At 50.7% G+C, this 23,861-nt stretch overlaps 1 protein-coding gene across 6 annotated transcripts; it reads right to left on the reverse strand.

Moving 5' to 3' along the window:
* Positions 1 to 1,919: 1,919 nt before the first annotated feature.
* On the reverse strand, positions 1,920 to 22,049 carry LOC119863845 (C-X-C chemokine receptor type 2-like). 6 transcript variants are annotated; one of them, XM_038422824.2, is made up of 3 exons: positions 21,863 to 21,956; positions 19,858 to 20,000; positions 1,920 to 4,171 (listed from the first exon to the last, which is right to left on the reverse strand). In XM_038422824.2, exon 3 carries the CDS (start codon positions 4,148 to 4,150, stop codon positions 3,080 to 3,082), a length of 1,071 nt encoding a protein of 356 aa, XP_038278752.1. In that variant the 5' UTR covers positions 4,151 to 4,171; positions 19,858 to 20,000; positions 21,863 to 21,956; the 3' UTR covers positions 1,920 to 3,079. The 6 variants fall into 6 exon arrangements, with proteins under 6 accessions (XP_038278752.1, XP_038278751.1, XP_043360743.1 ...); XM_038422823.2 differs by having other exon boundaries at positions 19,765 to 20,000; XM_043504808.1 differs by lacking the exons at positions 19,858 to 20,000; positions 21,863 to 21,956 and adding exons at positions 5,224 to 5,385; positions 6,685 to 7,025 and having other exon boundaries at positions 1,920 to 4,174.
* Between the last annotated feature and the right edge of the window lie 1,812 nt (positions 22,050 to 23,861).

The following is a 23,861-nucleotide window of genomic DNA, read 5'->3' on the forward strand; positions in this document are numbered from 1 at the left end:
AGGCCGGCTAGTGTCAAGCTGAGACCTACAGACTCCTGCAGCCTTCCAGTGCCCACCAGCCCCAGAGCAGAGCTGGAGGAAAGGAGAACTTCCCACACCCCTCTCTGTGGGCGGCTACCAACCCCCCTCCCCACAAACCCGAGCCAGGGACCAGGTTGCTGGGATGCAGGACCCTGGAGGAGGGCGAGGGGTTGAGAGATGAGGGTTGGCTTCTGCGACTCTCAGGGCTCCATAGGCATCTGGTTCTGCACATGCACCCCTGACCCCTTCAGAGTCACTGGGAACGTTGCACCGAGGGGAAATCAATCCCAACAAAACATCCCTCCCAACAGGGGGTTGGGACTCGGCTGGGCTGTCTCAGTCCAGTCCAGCTTTGCTTCTCCATCTGCCGGGAGCTAATGGAACAAAGCTGGACAACTGAAGGGTCGGCTAAGACAGAGAATTTCCAAATCAGTGGGGAGGAGGGGGGGCACGCACACAACCCTGTCTCAGAAAACAGGGCGTTCTTTGGGGGCTGACCAAGGTTGATCATGCTTAACCCTGGGCCTATGGGGAGTCCTAGCATCCCAGGGGCACTGCAGTGTATATCCCACTTCAGCTGCCTTTTTTAACACCACAGCCCTGCCCTGGAGCTCTCTGCATCTTCCAGCATGATCCTGAGCTAATCAACCCCGGTCTGTGAGCCCAGGCTCTTGTTGGCTCCCCAACCTCTGCATATGGCCCAGCCACCATTAACGAGGGACAGGGAGCTGCTGAGCAGGGTTGGGCACTGAGAGACCCCATAGTGAAGGTTGCCACCACTGGTCCAGCAGAAGCTCATTCATCACCCATATGCACATCCCAGTGGCTTTAGCCCAAGGCACTATTGCTGTGATCTTCTCCCCAGTGATCAGTGCAGGTCACTTCTCCCCTCGGTGCAGTCAAAGAGCCTTGCCAGAAAGTGACAAACAGATTTGTTTCTAGGGCAAGGATTCAATAAACACGGATCAGAGTAGCAGCCGTGTTAGTCTGTATTCTCAAAAAGAAAAGGAGGACTTGTGGCACCTTAGAGACTAACACATTTATTTGAGCATAAACTTTTGTGAGCTACAGCTCTCTTCATCGGATGAAGTGAGCTGTAGCTCACGAAAGCTTATGCTCAAATAAATGTGTTAGTCTCTAAGGTGCCACAAGTCCTCCTTTTCTTTTTGCAAATAAACATGGATGGTTTTCAAATTGAAAACAAAAACCCTCTTGATTTTTCACCCACGTGTATTTGAATGCGGGTCAGCGCCGGGAAGACAGGGAAGACAGAAAGTTTTAATTCTCCAGTTTCTTGGCTTCCCCAAACTGGCAAGATGTCCATTTTTCTGAGTGAGTCGTGGTTGTACAGTGGAGATGCACCATTCTGTAGCAGATACTACATTAATGTGATGTCAAATGAATCATATCATAGAATCATGGGACTGGAAGGGACCTCGAGAGGTCATCTAGTCCAGTCCCCTGCAATCATGGCAGGACTAACTATTATCTAGCCCATGCCTGACAGGTGTTTGTCTAACCTGCTCTTAACAATCTCCAATGATGGAGATTCCACAATCTCCCTAGGCAATTTATTCCAGTGCTTAACCACCCTGACAGTAGGGAAGTTTTTCCTAATGTCAAATCTAAACCTCCCTGGCTGCAGTTTAAGCCCATTGCTTCTTGTCCTATCCTCAGAGGTTAACGAGAACAAGTTTTCTCCCTCCTCCTTGTAACAACTGTTTATGTGCTTGAAAACTGTTATCATGTCCCCACCCAGTCTTCTCTTATCCAGTCTGCTGGTGAGTCTATTTCTCATCTCATGTTTTAGACACCCAAAGTTTTGGTCTCTAACTGTTTGAAACTTTGGATGACAACATATTTGCCATCTAAAGTGGAAAGCGTTGGGGATCTGAAACTGTAGAGTCAAGAGTTTATTATCTATATTTTTAGAAGTGAAAAACACTGATGCTAGCCCCAGATATTCACCAGTAAAATTGAAAGCAAACCTTATTGAATCCACATGGAACTTTGTCACAACTATATTTTAAAAACAACTTTCCTGCCTTGCTCTAATTTATCCAAAGGTCATAACTGTACACAAATGTAAAGACACTTTAACAATTCAAATATCATGCATACATCCAAACATCTTATCATCTGGCTAGCTACGGTTTCACGACAGTGCCTATCATGGTAACACATCAGCATAGCTATCTAAGCCCATCCAACTAACAATCCTTGGCTACTCAGCAAAACGATTCCATGTTCATGATACAATCAACAGATGTAAAGCTAATGTTCAAAGACCCCCTAACCCTTCCTGTTCCATGAAGTCATGAAGCGCTCTCCTTCACATTGAAACCGCATCTCTTAGCGTCTGACTGAATGATCACAAATCCAGTGTCGGTATGACCACAGTTTGCAGGCACGGTTTAGTAAATTACATTTTTCAATTCTGCACCTAAAAAAATATAGAACCATACTCAGTTCTCCATGTGAAATATGCAAAATGCACGTAAAAGGCTGATGGAGCTGCAGGGGCAAGTTAAGGACAATATTCCTGCTCGCACAATGTATCTCCAGTCTTAGTTTATACCACTAATGTTGATGGCTACCTCCACCCCACACTCTGACTCTCCGTTCCACATGCCTTTGGGGGAAGGGAAGTTTTTCTGATGTTGTTCCTAAACTCCACTGTGTGAGGGGACTGGGGACTCGGGTTGTCACGTACAGAAATGCAGCCTTGGATTGTTTGGAGTTGTTATTTATTTTTTAATGGGCATGACCTGGATGAGACGGGCAGCTGAACAATCGATTATCCTGCAGGGAGGGGTTGAAGAAACTTCATAGCATTATTCTGAGAAGAGGTGCCTGCTTTTTGCTGCTGTGTTCTGCATAATTGTAATCTGCAAAATGATCTATGCTGGGTCTGGACTGTGTTGGTTGGCTTGGTAAATTGAGGCTATAGTGCTAAAAGAATCTGCATGGTCCTGCTCAACCGGAGAAGCTGAGGCTGGCCATTGGCACTAGCTGTGGTGGGACGCTATCCCCGGTGAGTGGAGGAGTCCCGTGGCCATCACAGGGTGGTGGAGGTGTTGCCGGAGGTGGAGGCAAAGGAGGACCCCCGTCCATAGCGGGAGACAAACTCTTTGCTGATGAGGCCGTGGTAGACCAGGATCTTAAGGAAGCTGTTTCGGAACTTCTGACCGATGAAAGCATAGATGAGAGGGTTGATGCAGCTGTGCATGAAGCCCAGAATCTGGGTGACAGACAGAGCCGCATCGATCTGGTTCCGCCGGTGGCAGGTCTCAGCGATGGCACGGGTCCTCATCATGGTGTCTACCACCAGCGTGATGTTGTAGGGCAGCCAGCAGACCAAGAAGACCAGCACTACGGCCAAGATGACCTTCATGGCCTTCTGCTTCTGGCTGTTCTTGGTCTGGAAGAGGGTCTTCACTGTGATGCCATAGCAGAAAAGCATGATCAGCAAGGGGAGGATGAAACCAAAGGTCTGGGGTAAGATCCGCAACACCACCCGCCACTTGGCTGTGTTCTCCTCCCCAATCCGCTCATAGCACACCATGCCTTTGTGCGGCGGCCAGAAGGCCTCGCGGAAGAGGAGAATGGGCAGGGAGAGCATGATGGAGAAAACCCAGATGCCCAAACAGACAAATTTAACCCAGTGCCTCTTCTCAGTGGCTGCCCGGGTGGCGTAGACAATGGCGAGGAACCGGTCGACGCTAATGCAGGCCAGCAAGAGGATCCCACTGTAGAAGTTGACCTCCTGCAGGACCGAGATGGCTTTGCACATGAAGGTGCCGAAGATCCACTCATGGGCTCGGTAGACGGCCCAGAGAGGCAAGGTGAAGGCGAAGAGGAGGTCTGCGATGGCCAGGTTCAGGAGATACACGTCGGTCACCGAGCGATTCTGCCGGTTGTAGCTGATGACCAGCACCACCAGGGAGTTACCCACCAGGCTGAGCAGAAACACCAGGCAGTAGACCACCACCACCACGTACTTGTTAATGTTCAGGTTGTCGGACTTGCACGGGGCGGCCGCAGCGCTAGGGTTGACGGTGTTGTAGTCGGTGTAATTGTAGCCTTTGAAGAGGTCAGAGAAATCGCCTTCGAATATCAAGTCACCCATGCTGGAAGAATCGCTCCGGGCCTGTTTGGGTGATAAGGGGGGGGAGAGAACATAATTCAGCAAGTTGTCAAAAGCAGGATGTTCACCGTGTCCTGAACCATCAGCGAGGGGGCTGCATGGCCAGGCCGGCTGCTCTCGTGGTTAGATCATAGAATCATAGAATCATAGAATATCAGGGTTGGAAGGGACCCCAGAAGGTCATCTAGTCCAACCCCCTGCTCAAAGCAGGACCAAGTCCCAGTTAAATCATCCCAGCCAGGGCTTTGTCAAGCCTGACCTTAAAAACCTCTAAGGAAGGAGATTCTACCACCTCCCTAGGTAACACATTCCAGTGTTTCACCACCCTCTTAGTGAAAAAGTTTTTCCTAATATCCAATCTAAACCTCCCCCATTGCAACTTGAGACCATTACTCCTCGTTCTGTCATCTGCTACCATTGAGAACAGTCTAGAGCCATCCTCTTTGAAACCCCCTTTCAGGTAGTTGAAAGCAGCTATCAAATCCCCCCTCATTCTTCTCTTCTGCAGACTAAACAATCCCAGCTCCCTCAGCCTCTCCTCATAAGTCATGTGCTCTAGACCCCTAATCATTTTTGTTGCCCTTCGCTTCGATGTTCACTTACAGCTCAAGAGAGCTGCGTTCGGTTCCTGGGTCTGCCACAGACCCTTGTGCAAATCGTCCAGCTGGTAACTGGAGGTCGTGGATCAGGACCAGGGGAAGGTCCCTAAAGGTGGGAGGGGCCACTCATGCCCGAACTGTGGCCCTGCCCCCCCGTGCTGCCACTTCCTCTGAGGCCCACCCCTGTGCCGCCCCTTCGCCCAAGGCCCCGCCCTTGCGCCACCCCATCCACTGAGGCCCCACCCTTGCACCACCTCTCCCCCCAAGACCCCATCCTCCCGCCACTTGCTCCTCTGTGCCCCCCCCCGTCGCTCGCCTTTACGGCCGGTAAAAAATGGGAGAGCATAGCACTCCCACTTTTTTAAAATGGGGGGGCCCTGGCCCCCTGCCCCCCCCATTCCGGCACCCCTGTCATGGTTCACTTCCCTGTCCCATAGATGTGTTTGCAAGGGTCAGACTATCTCTGAGGAGCTGGGCCTCAGAAACAACAGCGAGTGAGGCAGTATAAGCAGTTTCCAGGTGTAGTCAAGGTGTGCGCACCCGGAATGCTTTACATCGTGAACGCTGGATCGCACCCTGAATACTGTGCACAGGTCTGCTTGTCCCAGCTCAAAAAGGCTAGGCCAGAATTGGAAAAGATACCGAGAAGGCAACAAAAATGATGAGAGGGATGGAACGGCTTCCGTATGAGGAGAGATTAATAAAACTGGGACTTTCCAGCTAGGAAAAGAGATGGCTACGAGGAGATATGGTAGAGATCTATGAAACCATGACTGGTGTGGAGAAAAAGAACAGGGAACTGTTATTTATGGCTTCACATAACACAAGACGCAGGGGACACCCAATGAAATGATTAGGCAGCAGGTTTAAAGACAAACAAAAGGAACCATTTCTTCACATAACGCACAGTCAACCTGTGGAACTCCTTGCCAGAGGATGTTGTGAACGCCAAAATGATAACAATGTTCAAAAAAGAACATGAGTTCATGGAGGATAGGTCCACCAATGGCTCATTGCCCAGATGGTCAGGGTGCAATCCCATATTGTAGGTGTCCCAAAGCCTCTGACTGTCAGAAGCTGGGAATGGGCAACGGGATGGATCACTCGATGATTGCCTGTTCTGTTCATTCTCTGGGAAGCACCTGGCATTGGCCACTGTCAGAAGACAGGATCCTGGACCATTGGTTTGACCCAGTATGGCTGTTCTTATGTTCTAGATAAACAGATGGATGGATGCAAGTTTCTGGTCTTTCCAACCCTTATGGAAAAAGCTCTACATAGAATTTAATCAGGAACAGATCAATGGGGTTCTAAAGAAATTACTTTAAAACCTATACAATTTAATAGAGAATAAGATCCTTGTCTATAATTTATTTTTTAAATCATCAGGCTGTAGAATTCTGGAGCAGATGTATCATTTTCACTATTAAATGCTATAGGATGGTTAAAAGAGAACCTGCTGTTATGTTACATTGATTTATATCAGCTGAGGATCTAGCTCAACGTTTGAATTCCCCATAGACTTTTTTGTTAAAACTTCCAAATAGATTTGCTAAAGCAAATTGACATGGCTACAGGGGAGTTCTTCTGACTTACACCAGTGGGGAATTTGGTCCAGAATTTTTTCCACTTTAAGGACGGGTTCTAATAGTTGCAGAGATGCTTCAGTTATAAAACACAGAGAGAAAGGACAGATGGTCCAGCAGTGAGGGTGCCATAGACTTTGGGCATGACCTTGGGCAAGTCACATTGCAGCTCATTTCCTGGCTGTAAAATGGGGATAACCACACTTTCCGACCTCCCAGGGCAGCTCTGAGAAGAAAGCCATGAAAGCTCATGAAGTGCTCAGACTCTGTGGTGATGGGGGGGGGGGGCAGATAAGTACCTAAGACAGAGACAAAATAACAAGGATCTTACCTGCTAGAAAAGGGAATCTTTAAAGAAAGTTCCTCAAAGCAAGCCACGTTCTCATTGCAGTTGTTCTTACACATACACTGAGGTAAAGATAAAAAACCCCAGAGTCCTTTCTTCCAGGCAGTGGGGCCAGAAAAAGAAGTCCCCTAAAAACATATAACCTCTTTTTCTCTTTAAGGAAAAGTGAGAACTGTTACAAAGGCTCATTGGGGTTTACCATGTAAAATTTAATTTACACAATGGGTGTAAATTGCAGCAAGGGAGGGTTAAAAACTTCCTAACTGTCAGGGTGGTTAAGCACAGGACTAATTGCCTAGGGAGGTTGTGGAATCTCCATCACTGGAGATTGTTAAGAGCAGGTTAGACACACACCTGTCAGGGATGGTCTAGATAATACTCAGTCCTGCCTTGAGTGCAGGGGACTGGACTAGACGACCTCTCGACGTCCCTTCCAGTCCTACGATTCTATGTGGATAGAAAGGGGAGAGGCCACAGAGTTCCAGCACTAGGCTGTGGGACACTCAGATGGGTGCGCACTGATATTAGTGCTTTGAATCTTCTTAGATAAAAGAGGCTGCTACTGTCATGAATTTAAAAAATGATCTCATATGGACAGATATTGTTAAACTAGCAGAAGTGTCAAAGGGCCTGGGGGGGAATGCCAAGTTGTGTTTTTTTAAGTAAATGTTTTGAGCACCTCTCTGCAGCCTTTTAACAAAAAAGTCCTTTCTCCTGTGTGTGCATTGGACATTGGAGTTAAAGAGACCTTAACAAAAAGAAATCTGTAAACAAGCTGAGTAGAAATCCCTGTCCCTCTTGGTGGCTGCAGCTTTCAATGTCTTATATCCTGTGATGTCATCACGTCACTAGCTCGCCTGACATCCATAAAATTTGACATCCATAAAGACTTCCAGGGTAGAAAAAAACCTGAGTTTCTAACTTTAAAAAACAAGCAAACCACCACCTTTTACAACAATCTTTTAGGCCTTCTTGATACATGATTAAAAAAAACCCAAAAGAGCACAAGTCCCGTTTCCCCCTCTTTCCAGGATCTCTTTTAAGATTCTGGGGTACATAACACAACCCCCACCTCCCACTCCCATATCAGCTCCATGTAGAAAAACATGATTTGGCAATTTTCCCTCCCGACCCTTTCTCCTGCTATGTGAAAACCCCTCCCTACCTATAAAAGTCAATGAAATCCATTGCAAACCCTTTCTCTCTCATCGATAAGTGCTAATATCACCTCACACCCATCTGTGTGCCCCACATCCTGCGAGGAGTCCCATTGTTCACTGCAGGAGGGGGAGAGAAATTGGATTCATTTGTTTTTTTCTCCTCAGGCAAATAAGCACATACTGATATTGGACCTGATCTTCAGCTGGTGCGAACTGGGGTCGCTCCTGGGGCGGGGGCATAATGGAGATATGTTGATTTAGTCAAGCTGAGGATCTGGCCTGTCAAGGCAGCATCAGCAGCCTTGCCCATTGGTTGCTGCGCGCCCCTATCATTCTCAGTAGGGATGCACTGCTCTGCTTTTCCTCTCTGGCACTGCAGCCCTTCACTAATGAACAGGGGCGGTGGGTATCAGAGGCCAGGGCAGGCTAAGCCTCCCCTGACCCAGGCTGTGGCCCCACCCATGTTGTGCCCCAAGGCCCTGCGCTGCCTCTCCACCTGAAGCCGATGGGGTCCTGGGGGCTCAACTCCAGCCGGTGGCCCTGAGTTCGGGCTCGCTGGCAGCCCGGGGCGGCTCTGGGGCCTGCTGGGCACGGGGGTCAGGCCAGCAGCTCGGCCCGGCACTGGGGCCAGCCCAGCGCTCGGGGAAGCCGGCTGGGGCATGCGGGCTGGGTCTCCTCCGGCCGCAGAGGGGGTGGGAGGGCATTTGGGGCTCTGGCGGGCAAGGGGGCTGGATCTCGGGGGTGGGCTCCACCTGCTGCCCTCTCTAGTGAACCTATCAAAGTAACTCACTCTGCCTGGACTTTAGCCAACACCACCTTGGAAAAAACATGCATAAAATTATCCAGCTTGTCCTCAAGATAGTTTTTCAAAGTGGCCACCTGCTACAGCTGGATTTCCTGGTCCAGAACCATGTCCGGATTGACCCCGGAAAAGGAGGTTGGTGAGCCTGGTCTTCTGCTGAAATATGACATTGTCCTGGGGCAGAAAAGGGCCCAGCTCCGTCTAACACAGCCTTTTGCTTGGTCCATGGCCACTGCACTCCGGGCGTGGCTGTCTGTTCAAAGCAGTTGTGCACGTCTGACTGGCTGAATAAGGGGGAAACGGCTGTTGAGATGGTCTAGGGGTACTTAATCCAGCGTGGGAGGGAGGGCCAGACAATCTCTTGAGGTCCCTACTCTCTACATAGCTATGATTCGGTGATCTAAGTGGGAACACAAATATAACTTATTTGTCCTCTCCTGCAGGCATGAGATCAAGAAAAGCCACCAATGGGCAGCTACACTTTCAAGAAAACCTGCCCCTGAGCTGCACTGGGGACATCCATCCACGGAGCAGATGCAGCTTGGGAGCATGCCTTTCTGCAAACGCAGCCCATGCTCGGAGGTAAAACTGCCCATTGTAAAGTACTCAGGTCCCTCCCGATGGATCGCACTGTCCATCCTGGGTAGCATGTTCTCAGAGTCACCGAACATGAGTCATACCCTTCATTGTGGGGCTGCTCCGGTAAATATCGTCTGTGGAAACATTGCAGCAATACGGGGAAATCGAAGACAACCACTCAGGCGTGTTACCTCCGGTGAGCAATTTTGTGTAACAGGAAATGGGAGCTTTCTCAACCTGCCCTCAGACACAGGCCCTGTTCTCGGCACAGTCCATGCTCGCCCCAGGATGGAATTTGGCTTTATTAGCACAGAAAACAAGAGGGAGAGAAAATGAGCTCAAATGAGGGCTGCTTCTTCCGGTTCCTCCCTCAGGGCCGCTCAGCCCACACCCTAGATTCTCTCTGCTCTATCTCCCGTAGTGTTACCTGTCTCACTGACTCGGCAGAACCCATTTAGCCTTTCCCCCCAGCCGGATCAACACTTGCCAACGGAGTGTGATGTTCCAGGCAAACACGCTGAAGCTTGCTACAAGCTACCCTGCTTGAGGTTGCTACAAGCTACCCTGCCGCCTGTGTGGGCTAGATCCTCAGTGTCTGTAAGCCAGCATAGCTCCAAGGAGGCCAATTGACAGCATCAGAGGATCCAGCCCTACTTTTTAACCCTTTGTGGGAACCGTTCCTATAAGCCACGTGCAAGTGCAAAAGCCAGAGATGGGCTGAGACGGCATGTTTCAAACTGGACCCAGAGCCAAACTTTTTTAAAGTTTGGGGGTGTTTGGATCGGGGCAAGGGGCTGGTTTGCCCAACTGCCAAGCTGGTTATGTTTATTCTGTGGATGATGGAAAACCCCAGAGACCCCAGCTGAGACTCTAGCCAGTTGTGCCAGGAGCTGCATGGACCCCCTGCTCAAGTGCCCCTCTCCCGGGCTGAGCACCGCAGAGACACTCAGCCAGGAAAGCTGCTCCACCTCTTCCCCTTTAGACCGTTCTCAATGGAAAATGGCCTTTTCCTGAAAATGGGGGTGTGTGTGAAACTTTTCATTTTCCCCCACAAAATCCAGAACTGGACCCTCCCCCCACTTCTTTTTCTTTTTCCATGTTGCCCCTTAATAAAGGAAGAAAGCAAAAGAGGCATGGAAGGGGGTTGGGGAATATAAACCAAACCCCACCCCTTCGGTCTACCATCGCTTTGGGGTGGAAGCTTTGGTAACAGTTACAGTTCCTGTCCATTTACAGCCCTAGACAAATATTAACAACAAAGGGCAATTGCCCTGGCATGTTCTCATGTGACAGCCACTATCTGGGTTGATATACCAGGGATTGAACCGGGAACTTCTAAAGCCACCCTCTGTGCCCAGGAGGCTGTTACAGACTCCGATCATCTGCAGACTGACCCAGTAGGGGCTACGTAACACCTGCTCTCCAGTGGGTTATGCATCCTGGCTCACGCCCCTCCAGCCAAATATTGATGGACCCACCAGATTCCACAGGGCTGAACCAACGGTTAGGCTTTGCCATGGAACGGTGCTCAGGAGCTGAGCTCCCCTTCCAAAAACTGACCTTTCAAGTCCTCTGGTGGTGAAGACCCACCCACCTACCCTCATCCCTCTGCTCACAGGTGTTTTCAAACCCTTCCAATTTAAAGGCCAAATTTGCAAAAGCTAGGTGCCCAAGACAGATCCCATGCCTAGATGGAGCTACTACAACATAGGTGCAAAACTGGTTGGAAAAACATTCCCAGAGAGTAGTTATCAGTGGTTCACAGTCATGTTGGAAGGACAAAACAAGTGGGGTCCCACAGGGATAGGTTCTGAGTCTAGTTCTGTTCAATATCTTCATCAATGATTTACATAATGGCATAGAGAGTACACTTGTATAGTTTGCGGATGATACCAAGCGGGGAGGAGTTGAAAGTGCTTTGGAGGATAGGATTAAAATTCAAACTGATCTGGACAAAAACTGGAGAAATGGGCTGAAGTCAATAGGATGAAATTCAATAAGGACAAATGCAAAGTCCTCCCATCAGGAAGGAACAATCAGTTGCACCCATACAAACTGGGCAATGACTGCCTAGGAAAGACACTGCGGAAAGGGATCTGGGGGTCAGAGTGGATCACAAGCTAAAAATGAGTCAACTGTGACTGTTGCAAAAAAAGCAAACGTCATTCTGGAATATATTAGCAGGAATCAGAGTAGCAGCCGTGTTAGTCTGTATTCGCAAAAAGAAAAGGAGTACTTGTGGCACCTTAGAGACTAACAAATTTATTAGAGCATAAGCTTTCGTGAGCTACAGCTCACTTCATCCGATGAAGTGAGCTGTAGCTCACGAAAGCTTATGCTCTAATAAATTTGTTAGTCTCTAAGGTGCCACAAGTACTCCTTTTCTATTAGCAGGAATGTTCTAAGAAAGAAAGGAGAAGCAATTCTTCTGCTTTACTCCACGCTGGTTAGGCCTCAACTGGAGTATTGTGTCCAGTACTGGGTGCCACATTTCAGGAAAGATGTGGACAAATTGGAGAAAGTCAAAACGAGAGCAACAAACAGGGCCGGCTCTAGATTTTTTTGCTGCCCCAAGCAAAACAAATTTTGCCCCCCCCTTTGGCTTTTACACATGTGGATGCCCCCCCTGCCCAACTCTGCCCCTTTCCTGCCCAATTCCAACCCCTTCTCCAAATCCCCACCCCCGCCTCCTCCCTGGGGCATGCCGCATTTCCCCTCTTACCCCTCCCTCCCAGGCTCACTGCGCGAAAGAGCTGTTTCACGGCAAGCTGGGGGGGGGGGAAGCGGAGCGGTGGCAGCGTGCTCAGGGGAGCAGGTGGAGGTGGAGTGGAGGCGAGCTGGGGTGGGTGGGGGCACGGGGAGCTGCCGGTGGGTACACAGCACCCACCAATTTTTCCCTGTGGGTGCTCCAGCCCTGGAGCACCCACAGAGTCGGCGCTTATGATGGCCGGCGCCGGAACCCCGCCCCTGGAAATGTGCCGCCCCAAGCATGTGCTTGCTTTGCTGGTGCCTAGAGCCGGCCCTAGAGCTGGCAACAAACATGATTAAAGGTCTAAAACGGTGGTTTCCAACCTGAGATCTGCAATCCCTGGGGGTCCGTAGACTATATGTAAGATTTCCAAAGGGGCCCACTCCTCCATTCGAAATTTTTTAGGGGTCCGCAAATGAAAAAAGGTTGAAAACCACTGACCTAGCAAACATGGCCTGTGAGGGAAGATTGAAAACATGGGGTTTGTTTAGCCTGGAGAAGAGACGACTGAGGGAAACATGAGAACAGTTTTCAAGTGCATAAAAGGTTGTTACAAGGAGGAGGGAGGTAAATTGTTTTCCTTAACCTCCGAGGACAGAACAAGCAGCAATGGGCTTAAATGGCAGGAAGGGAGGTTTTGGTTGGACATTAGGAAAAACTTCCTGTCAGGGTGGTTAGGCACTGGAATAAATTGCCCAGGGAGATTGTGGAATCTCCATCCTTGGAGATTGTTAAGAGGAGGTTGGACAAACACCTGTCAGGGATGGTCTAGATAACAGTTCTGCCTTGAGTGCAACACAAAATGGGGAAGAGATGGCCAGCCCTCTGTAGAGATAGAGGTGGTTAGGGACTATTTAGAAAAGCTGGACATGCACAAGTCCATGGGGCCGGACGAATTGCATCCGAGAGTGCTGAAGGAATTGGCGGCTGTGATTGCAGAGCCCTTGGCCATTATCTTTGAAAACTCGTGGCGAACGGGGGAAGTCCCGGATGACTGGAAAAAGGCTAATGTAGTGCCCATCTTTAAAAAAGGGAAGAAGGAGGATCCTGGGAACTACAGGCCAGTCAGCCTCACCTCAGTCCCTGGAAAAATCATGGAGCAGGTCCTCAAAGAATCAATCCTGAAGCACTTAGAGGAGAGGAAAGTGATCAGGAACAGTCAGCATGGATTCACCAAGGGAAGGTCATGCCTGACTAATCTAATCGCCTTTTATGATGAGATTACTGGTTCTGTGGATGAAGGGAAAGCAGTGGATGTATTGTTTGAGTGCAACACAAAATGGGGAAGAGATGGCCAGCCCTCTGTAGAGATAGAGGTGGTTAGGGACTATTTAGAAAAGCTGGACGTGCACAAGTCCATGGGGCCGGACGAATTGCATCCGAGAGTGCTGAAGGAATTGGCGGCTGTGATTGCAGAGCCCTTGGCCATTATCTTTGAAAACTCGTGGCGAACGGGGGAAGTCCCGGATGACTGGAAAAAGGCTAATGTAGTGCCCATCTTTAAAAAAGGGAAGAAGGAGGATCCTGGGAACTACAGGCCAGTCAGCCTCACCTCAGTCCCTGGAAAAATCATGGAGCAGGTCCTCAAAGAATCAATCCTGAAGCACTTAGAGGAGAGGAAAGTGATCAGGAACAGTCAGCATGGATTCACCAAGGGAAGGTCATGCCTGACTAATCTAATCGCCTTTTATGATGAGATTACTGGTTCTGTGGATGAAGGGAAAGCAGTGGATGTATTGTTTCTTGACTTTAGCAAAGCTTTTGACACGGTCTCCCACAGCATTCTTGTCAGCAAGTTAAGGAAGTATGGGCTGGATGAATGCACTATAAGGTGGGTAGAAAGCTGGCTAGATTGTCGGGCTCAACGGGTAGTGATCAATGGCTCCATGTCTAGTTGGCAGCCGGTGTCAAGTGGAGTGCCCCAGGGGTCGGTCCTGGGGCCCGTTTTGTTCAATATCTTCATAAATGATCTGGAGGATGGTGTGGATTGCACTCTCAGCAAATTTGCGGATGATACTAAACTGGGAGGAGTGGTAGATACGCTGGAGGGGAGGGATAGGATACAGAAGGACCTAGACAAATTGGAGGATTGGGCCAAAAGAAATCTAATGAGGTTCAATAAGGATAAGTGCAGGGTCCTGCACTTAGGATGGAAGAATCCAATGCACCGCTACAGACTAGGGACCGAATGGCTCGGCAGCAGTTCTGCGGAAAAGGACCTAGGGGTGACAGTGGACGAGAAGCTGGATATGAGTCAGCAGTGTGCCCTTGTTGCCAAGAAGGCCAATGGCATTTTGGGATGTATAAGTAGGGGCATAGCGAGCAGATCGAGGGACGTGATCGTTCCCCTCTATTCGACACTGGTGAGGCCTCATCTGGAGTACTGTGTCCAGTTTTGGGCCCCACACTACAGGAAGGATGTGGATAAATTGGAAAGAGTACAACGAAGGGCAACGAAAATGATTAGGGGTCTAGAGCACATGACTTATGAGGAGAGGCTGAGGGAGCTGGGATTGTTTAGTCTGCAGAAGAGAAGAATGAGGGGGGATTTGATAGCTGCTTTCAACTACCTGAAAGGGGGTTTCAAAGAGGATGGCTCTAGACTGTTCTCAATGGTAGCAGATGACAGAACGAGGAGTAATGGTCTCAAGTTGCAATGGGGGAGGTTTAGATTGGATATTAGGAAAAACTTTTTCACTAAGAGGGTGGTGAAACACTGGAATGCGTTACCTAGGGAGGTGGTAGAATCTCCTTCCTTAGAGGTTTTTAAGGTCAGGCTTGACAAAGCCCTGGCTGGGATGATTTAACTGGGACTTGGTCCTGCTTTGAGCAGGGGGTTGGACTAGATGACCTTCTGGGGTCCCTTCCAACCCTGATATTCTATGATTCTATGATTCTATGAACTGGACTAAACAGCCTCTTGAGGTCCCTTGCAGTCCTACACCTCTATCATTCTCTCAGTCTATGCCCACAGATGCATCAAGAGTCGATTGCACTTGCAAAACAGATGGGATTCTGGGTCTGCTTGTAGACACAGTTGTTCATTTCCCTTGTGCACAACTGCTAGTGTGCACAGGCAGGGCTGTAGGGCAGGTCCCCCTTGGTACCACTTTGCCAGCTTGGACCTACGGGCCTAGCTGTCTGTGCTGCATCCTGGATCTTAGAAAGCGGGGAATGGGTGACAACGGGGTTTCCCCCTGCATTAGCTATCGCCCTGGAAATGGCTCAGCAGCAGCACTGAGCCATGGATGATCCGGTTTCTCCAGCTCTTCTGCATCCTGATGTGGCACGGTCCTGCCCTGGGGTCCCATTGGGATGGGAGTTTGAAGCCCATAAGGGATCACTCTAACTATGTACCCTGAGTTCCTGCATAGCCCAAGCCAGAGACCATCCCCCAGGGTTTCCTGAATCCAGCCCAGACCTTCTCTCTGAGCTTGAGCGGATCTTTTTGCAAGACATCCATGCTTGATGTAAAGACTCCAAAATCTACCCCATCCCTAGGCAGGTTGGTCCCGTGGCTAATTACTGTGAAGGAGGGAGTTATAGGTATTATTTTTGTACGTGTCCTGTGTGCCTCAGTTTACCTATGACCCTGCCTGACTGCAGCGAGGTAAACCCAAGGAGACGCTTAGGGAAGAGTAGGGAATGAACCAATGACAGAGATAAGGCTCCTTCAGGGAGCCATGCGAAGGAGCTGGTCTGAGCCCAAGTCCCACTGTGACGCGGGTCCAAGACCAGAGATTTTGCAGTGCGGATGCAGCTCAAGCCTCATTTGCCCGACTCATGTCCAGAGAGGCCACCAATGCTCTCCCACAATCCCCTGGATCTGTGTTTCCCGGCCCTTCCACCCCAAAACTACCCCCTCAATTCCCAGGCACCTGTTCAAACACAGTCGCCTGGCGTTTGATCCTCTCCCACTTGAGAACCGGACCAAGCCATTCCCACACCAGGAGCGCTGCCTAGTGGCTGATGGTGTGGGAGCCGGCTCTACCCAGCCCCTCTGAAGCGTTGCCCCAGACAACTTGATCATTGCTAAGAGAATGAAAAGCCCCCAAGCCTCTGCCCAGCTGTGTGAAGAACACAGCGACCCAGAGAATGAAGGGGAGGGAGGTCTCCCTCTTGGCCAGGCTTCAGGTGGGGCTACCTGCAGCCAGGGGACTCCCTCCCCCCGTCATGTCCAAAGAGCTGGAGGAAAGATGCATCTTGCCCACAATAAAAACGAGAACTTGTTTCTGCTGATGCTAGCGATTGTAGAGACTTGGTCTTTTTTCAGCCCTTCCTGCACCTTCCTGTTTCCTTGTGTGGATGGCAACGGGCATTGCTAGGCAGCGAGTCCCCTGCAGTGTGCCCGGGGGCATGCAAGGGGTGCCAGCCCCACCCCACCAGGGCAGGGACAGGAGCCATGATCATAGCTAGTGGGTGCACATGTAGTAGTCGGATTTTATGTTTGTATTTTGTATAATTTAAAATAAAAAATAAAGAATGAAATAATACTTTAGCCTGTATTCAATGTATTGGGGTATGATTTGATCATATCCTGCCAGGCACACTTTTTGAATAGCAGAAAGGAACGGCCGAATGGGCCATTTGGTAAAGATGTATTAGTTGGAACTTGTGTTTGAGCTGGTTTTAAGGCCGTAACAGACGTTTTAAAGTTATTTTGTGGTAGGTTGAGCATTTTAAAAGAATGTCGGGCTTGTTTTCTTGTGCATTGCAACATTTTTGGAACCCTTTTTTTTTTTTGTTTAAAATGTTTTGTGTAAATTAATTTTGGTTTGTTTGTGAATGAGGAATGTAAAGAGATAAGTGTAAAAGGCCATCGCTGAATTAAGTGTATGAGGAAGGAACTGGAGACAGACACAAGGTGCCAGGAGGTTGCAACATGCCCCAATTGAAATGTTAAAGGAGGGCAAATGAACAACTTTAAAAATAAGACAGGCACTTACTGATTGGGACAAACTAGATGATGTTTGAATTCTTTGCAGAAAAGTACATCCCAAAACCTGGGCGCGAGGCACTGCTTAACCACTACAATTTTAATCCACAAAACAGAAGACTCCAGCGTCAGGTTTGGCTTTACCTGCTTCTGGGAGCTTTCAGTGCCCAGGTAATTAAAGCAATCATGAAAAAAAATGCAGCCCTTCTTATAAGCCAAGATTTAAGGAATAATTCACTCCCTGCCAACCGATCATGAATTCCTACCTGTGAGCCAGTGAGCCTCATGGAATGATATAATAAAAATAGCAGCCAACTCTTACAACCCTTAGGAAATTCCAATACCTATGTCTGGGAAGGGGAGGTGGGACCTAAGGTTCACCTTATAAACACCATAGGAATACCAAACTCCTGGGAAATAGGGTTTAAAATAAAGGGTCCCGCTGGGAATACCACCGGGAGTTCCACCTATCCACAGTTACCATATCAATAAAATAACCCTGTTAAAGACAGAAACAACCCTTCCAGTTATTGTGGGGTACTGTCCAATACCCCGTAGTGAATTGAACCTATGGTTCCAGGGTACGTGCACCAGAACCTGGACCAAAGAATATGCCTTCGAAAGAGGTACCCCAATTAAAATAAAGACAACAAAATTGTTTGTGACTCAAAGTAATCCAGTAAAAGTCTTGTTAAATCCACGATTAGCAAAAATAAAATGGGTATAAATTGGATTCACCAACAATCCGTAAAGACAAAGAGATAAAAAGTGAGCCTGCTCCCCAAATTGACCATGGGATCCTTTTGGCTACCCCGGGTTACAGGTCAATAAGCTAAAAAAAAAAAAGGATTAAATACCCAGGAGTGTACGAAATAAAGCCCTCAGAAATGGGTGTGCGTATCCCTACCTATCACCACAGAACCCTGCAGCAAGGCCACACCATTGGGATCGCGTGTATAGAACAAACTAAAGAAAGTGACTCTGTTTTTACACCAAACACAGAGGGAGGTAGGGAAGCGTGTCATTCAAATATCACAGGCCGATAAAAACATGCTAAAAATTGCTAAGTCTAAAAAAAAAACCTGCCAGCCTGTCATTGGCACGATGTTTTTACAGGCTGGTCCCTGACCTCTAAGGGCACATTGTCTATCAAGGTTCACCCATTTCTAGTTATATTAATATTGTCCTGTGTTTGCTTGCTAGGAATATATTGTATGTGCTGGTAAATTTAAAAAGTTTGTTAAATTACAACCACAAGCTCAAACTGTCTCTCAGCCTATTGCTATGAAATAGTTGTATAAAATATGACCCACGCAAGAATTGTTCTTAAGGGGTCAAAGGGGGGACATAGAGTAGTAGGATTTTATATCTGTATTTTGTATAATTTAAAATAAAAAATAATGAAATAATACTGTAGCCTGTATTCAATGTATTTGGGTATGATTTGATCATATCCTGCCAGGCACTCTTTTTGAACAGCAGAAAGGAACGGCCGAATGGGCCATTTGGTAAAGATGCATCAGCCGGAATCTGTGTCTAGGCTGATTTCAAGGCCATAACAGACTTTTTAAGGTCACTACTTTGTTGTAGGTTTAGCATTTTAAAAGAGTAAAAGAATGCCGTGATTGTTTTCTTGTGCGTTGCAACTTGATGTTCCTGTTTAAAATGTTCTGTGTAAATTAATTCTGTTTTGTGTGTGAATGAGGAATGTGTGTGTAAAGAGATAAGTGTCAAGGCCATCGCTGAGCCAGATCTATGAGGAAGGAACCGGAGACAGACGCAAGGGCACCAGGGGGCTGCAACACATTGCCCCTCAGCAGTCCTGGATCTCAGGAGCCATTGCCAGGAAGCCTGCTCCAGCCTAAGCACAAACCATGGCGAAAATACCCCAGAGGTTTAATCACTGTCAGTAACATCACTCAACACAACTGAACACACCCGCTCTTGAGTTCTCTGGGGCCTCGTGTCAGAACTGCCCCCAGTCTGTTAACACTCGCATCTGTGTCTAGTACAGGGGTCCCCAAACTGTGGGGCATCGGGGGGGGGGAGGGTAGCAGGGCCCGGGCCAGCCCCTTCAGGGGGTATGAAGGGAGCGCCACCCAGCCCCACCCCAGCCCCCGGCTGCAGCTGCGACCCTGGCTCTGCTCCCAGCCCCAGCTCTTGGCCCCCAGACCCCGCTCCTGGCCGCGGCTCGGCCCCCAGCCCCCATTCTCAGCCACTGGTCCCTGCTCCCGGCCCCTAATTCGCTCCTGGCCCCCAGAAGCAGCCCCTGGCCTCCTGCAGCAACTCTGCTCCTGGCCGGGGCGGGGAGGGCGCGGACACAATCCATTGTGGGGGGGGAGAGGAAAAGTTTGGGCACCGCTGGTCGTTGTGAAACAGGGTTAAGCGGAGATGGGGCAGGCACACAGGACTTACTGCACGGGGGGAATTTCACCTGTCCTCAAGCTGTTCAGTGGGGGCAAAACAGACTTCAGTCTAAGCCTGACTAGCTGGCAGACACAAGGTGAGATGGTGGCCAGGAAACCTGGGTTAAACTCCGGGCTCTCCCACAGACACTGTAGCTACGTCCACACGGCAATAAAAAAAACCCACCGCATCCACTCTCAGAGCCCGGCTCAGCTGACTTGGGCTGGTGGGGCTCAGGCCACTGGCTGAAAAACGGCAGTGTAGATATTCGGGCTCAGGCTGGAGCCACCCTCTGAGATCCCATGGCCTGGGGAAGGGTCTCAGAGCCTAAGCTTCAGCCCGAGCCCACACGTCTACACTGGAATTTTACAGCCTTGTCAGCCCGGGCCAGCCACAGCCATGGTGCAAGTATTTCACCTCGGCGTAGAGGTACCTGCGTGAAGTCACTTCTGCCCAGCTCCTCGCAGGTGCTGAGATTTCAGGACAGGCTCCCCCTGAAATCAGTGGAAATTCGGAGCCTAGGTACCTCTGCAGCTCTAGGCCTCAGTTTCTCTTTGGGGCTGAGAGCGACTGGTCCTGCCGTATTCTTGTGAAACGCAGCAGCAATCCCTCTGCTCCCCAGCCGCTCTGGCTCGGCTCCCTGTGTGTCCAGATGAGATCACGGCACCACTGCCCACGCAGGGGAAGAGGAAGAGAAATGGATTGAAGTGGGAGGTGGGCAATAGTGCGGTAATAGGACAGTGTCCTACAGCAGAAGGAAATTGCAACCTGATGTAAGATCTCAGCTCTAGTTAACCCATTAGGGCGAATACGTCCCATCGCATCTGTGTGAAATAAGCCCTTTGCTGAGGCACTGGCTGGTTCCCGAGCCAGGCTGGGGAGCTGGGGCTGGCGGGACACCTGCTGCGTGAGCTCCGCTTTAATCCCCAGCATTGGCCAGTCGTACAGGAAGCCCTGACCATCTGTACTGGGGCAGGCAGCCGTGGGAGCCCCTGTACAGGGAGGGGTCATCTGTAAGCATGGCGGGGGTGGGGACTGAGCGCCCAGGGGATTGGAGAGACTTGGGGGGTTCCTAGCTTCACAAGAGACCTTGGTGCTATGTGATGGGATGGGGGGCATCCATCAGAGGCAGGGGAGCCGCCCGGGATGGTTTGTGGGCTGGGGAGGCACCATGGGGTTGAGATGCAGGGAGTGGAAGGTGCTGGAGGGAAGGGAAAACACTGTGCAGCTAGAATAACCCCAGGAGCTATTACTGAGTTCACACCAGGGCCTGATCCTGGACCGCAGCCCGAGGGGGCCCAGCTCCGGGTTGGGGCCCACATGGGAAAGACTCACCCAAGGCCGCAGAGCAGAGGACTTGCTCTTTCGTATTCCTGCCGCATTAGCACCCTGCAGTCCCCGTTGCGACCCACAGCGCTGGGCACTCTGTGAGGACGCAGGGCCTTGCCTGAGGGGCTCCTAACCAAGAGCGTGTTCACCCCCACTTCTCTGAGCACCGGGCATGAGGAGCCCTCCCAGGACAGGTATGGGGCAGGCAGGAAGGGGTCTCCCATGCCTGGGCTCCCTAAATCCAGCTTCCCCCATTTCCCAGCCCAGAACCACACGGTTTCACTGGGTCAAGGCAGCAGAGAAGGCTGGGCCCAGATTTCACTTTATGCACAAAATTGATGTGTAACTGTTTGAAGGCCAGTGTTAATCCTGCAACACTCGCCCCGGCCCCACATGCGCAGGGCTCCCCACCACACCAGTGAAGGGTCTCTGTGCAGGATGGGGTACTCAGCCCCGTCTGGCACACAGCTGACTCCTGTAAACACCTCATCTGGCGCTGTCCATTTCCCGTCCCCCTAGATGGATGGAAACTGGGTCACGTTCTTAAACACAGGCCTTTTTGGGGGGGAGATCCCCAAGGGAATAACCACAGCTGCTAGGAACTGAATCCCTGTGGGAAAAGAACAGCGGCTCATGTTGAAAAGGCTGAAGCCAGGCGGTATGATATTCCACGCCGGGCGGGGGAGATCTCCTGGGGGGACACTGAGAGCCATGGGGCAGCAAGCATGGCCGGGGATGAAATCCTCCCTGTGCAGAGGGCCAGCATGAGGTTATGCATCAGTGACGTCCCACATAGGTACTGGGGTGAAGGCAGAAGCCGAGAGGGGAAGACAGGGGTGGACGTCTCCAAAATTGCCCTCTTCTGTACGCTTTCCCTGGAGCTCTGCTAGTGGCCCCTGTCGGAGACAGTACTGGGCTAGATGGACCATTGGCCTGACCCAGTCTGGCAGCTCTGATGTTCTTATGTTAATTGCACCCTGAGTGTGACTGGCCTGTGGGACACGTTTGCTGCAGGACACGATTCCAGCAGCCACAAAACAGAACCTGACAAGTCCTCTTCCTAAAACGCTGGGGCACAATCAAAATCCTGGCTATAAATGTTTTGGTTCCAGTGCCCCGTGCAAGGGGGCCCCACCTGAAATCATTATAATAACCCCCCACCTCCCCGCCATCTGTAAAGAAAGACAAGAGCATCGCCTTACCTTCTGTCAGCTGCCACCTTCACTACGTCCTGCCCAGAAGTCCTCCACGGCAGCAGCTTTATACCGAGTTAGGAGGAACTGGCATTGCAAAACCCAGCCCCAAATGAAAAGCAAAGACAAAGGCTCCGATTTATACTTCAAGGGCTGCAGGGCAGAGATGCCTGGGGAGAGAGCAGTCACCACAAAAGCAGAAGTTGTGACAGCTGCTGTAATGCCTCCACACCTGGGCTGTTCCTCGAGGGTCCGCTCTCGCTGACCCAGGGGGAGCCGGCGGGGTGCTGGTCCCATCTTGTCTCATCAGCAGCGGGGGTCCACCCGCGTGGGACAGGCCAGGGAAGAACAGGGACGGACCAACCTCTCCAGCTCTGCACGCTGCCAGACGGAAGCAGAGCGAGATCCCAGGGCTGGAGGCTGGAGCCTGACAAATCCAGACAGGGAAGGAGGCGCACATTGTTAACCAGGAGAGTAATTCACCACTGGGACAGCTCACCTGGAGCATGGGGAATCTCCGCCACCTGGAGCCTTTCCAGCCAGCCTGGCTGCCTTTCTAAGAGAGCCGCTCCAGCTCCCCCAGAGTGGAATCCCTGGGCAAGGCTCTCTGGGCCCTGCTGGCCTTTCACCTATCAATCTGGGAGGCAAGGCGCATTTGGACAATGGCCCCCCAACCAAAAACCCAGAGTGGTGGGTCCCCAGCCCCACCCACCATACTTAGCTCTTAGGTGGTGCCTTTCATCAGCAGGTCTCAAAGTCCTTTGCACTGGACGTCAGTATCACCATCCTCATGTTACAGCTGGGGAAACTGAGGCACAGGACGGCAAAGTGACTTGGCCAAGGTCATCCAGCAAATGAGTGGCAGAGCCAAGAACAGAACCCCGGTTGCTCACATCCTAATCCAGGGCGCTGTCCACTAGGCCACAGTGCCCCCTAGCTATGGGATAGGGAGGAAATAGAAGATGCTGGTGCTGCCCCCTGGGCAAAGGGTCTGTGCTGTGTCATATCCAGTGGCCAGCAGCCAGCTGGGACCAGCCAGCACAGAGCTTGAGGTGGGGGTGTAGGGGCGGTGGAGTCAGAGCTACAGTTGGTTTCTGCTTCCCCAGGCCCAGTGGGGGGCCTTCAAAGCAGAGCATAAATCAGAGTAGCTCTGAGACTGCTCTAGTTTACACTGCAGGCCAGACAGGACTCCGGATTGCTCCAGAATCTGGGGCACACCAAGGTGGCTGGAAGCCAAGCGCAGGACTGGAAGAAGTGAGAATCAAACGTGTTTCTAGGTGGTCGGTTACAGGGCACAAGGAAACACGTCACCCCAGGGGTGCAACAATCAGGCTGGAGGATGGGAGTCTGATGAAATGGGATTCATCCATCTGACCAGAGCCCAGGCACTTCCAGGAAACGGTAGCCATGAAATCAGCAACACCCTCCCTGGGACAGCCCGTCCCGTTCGGCGCCCTGATACTATTTCACAACACAACCCTGTACAGCCGTGGAGGGGTCGTACTGTGGGTGGGCGTGTGCTGGGGTTGTTTGAAGGGACGAGTCTAGGGCAGGCGAATGGAAGCTGCGGGTAGCGTTGCATGGTGCATGCCCACCTGCGTAATTGTCTCACGGGCTGCCTCTGCCTCCGGACCCCCTGCAGTGCAACCAACTAAGATTCTTGTAGAGCTGTCCCTGGGGATTGAACCCAGGCCTGCTAAAGCATGAGCCACCGGACTAATCCCCTGCAGGAAATGCTTGCAGAAGATGCCTCTCCTCTGTGGGCCAGTCTCTAAGAGGGACAATTAACCCTAATGAATGCACGTGGCAGCTCCTGCTTTCAATTGGGGGGGTCGGGGGGGCTGAGCAACTTTCCCAAGGACCCTGCAATTATTTTTCTTCTCTTTTTCCCGGAGCTCCCTCTCTGGTGCTGCAGGGCCCGGCATGGATGACCGTACCCGAGGTGAGCGCTCGGCACAGCCGAGCCTCTCCTATGTATGATGCATCCACCTCTGCTCCCGCCCCGCAG

This window comes from Dermochelys coriacea, chromosome 11, assembly GCF_009764565.3.
Source record: "Dermochelys coriacea isolate rDerCor1 chromosome 11, rDerCor1.pri.v4, whole genome shotgun sequence".
Lineage (NCBI taxonomy): Eukaryota > Metazoa > Chordata > Testudines > Dermochelyidae > Dermochelys > Dermochelys coriacea.

What these genes read in the sequence shown, in the direction of transcription:
- LOC119863845 (XM_038422826.2), bottom strand. Translation starts at nt 4,150, where the DNA reads ATGGGTGACTTGATATTCGAAGGCGATTTCTCTGACCTCTTCAAAGGC.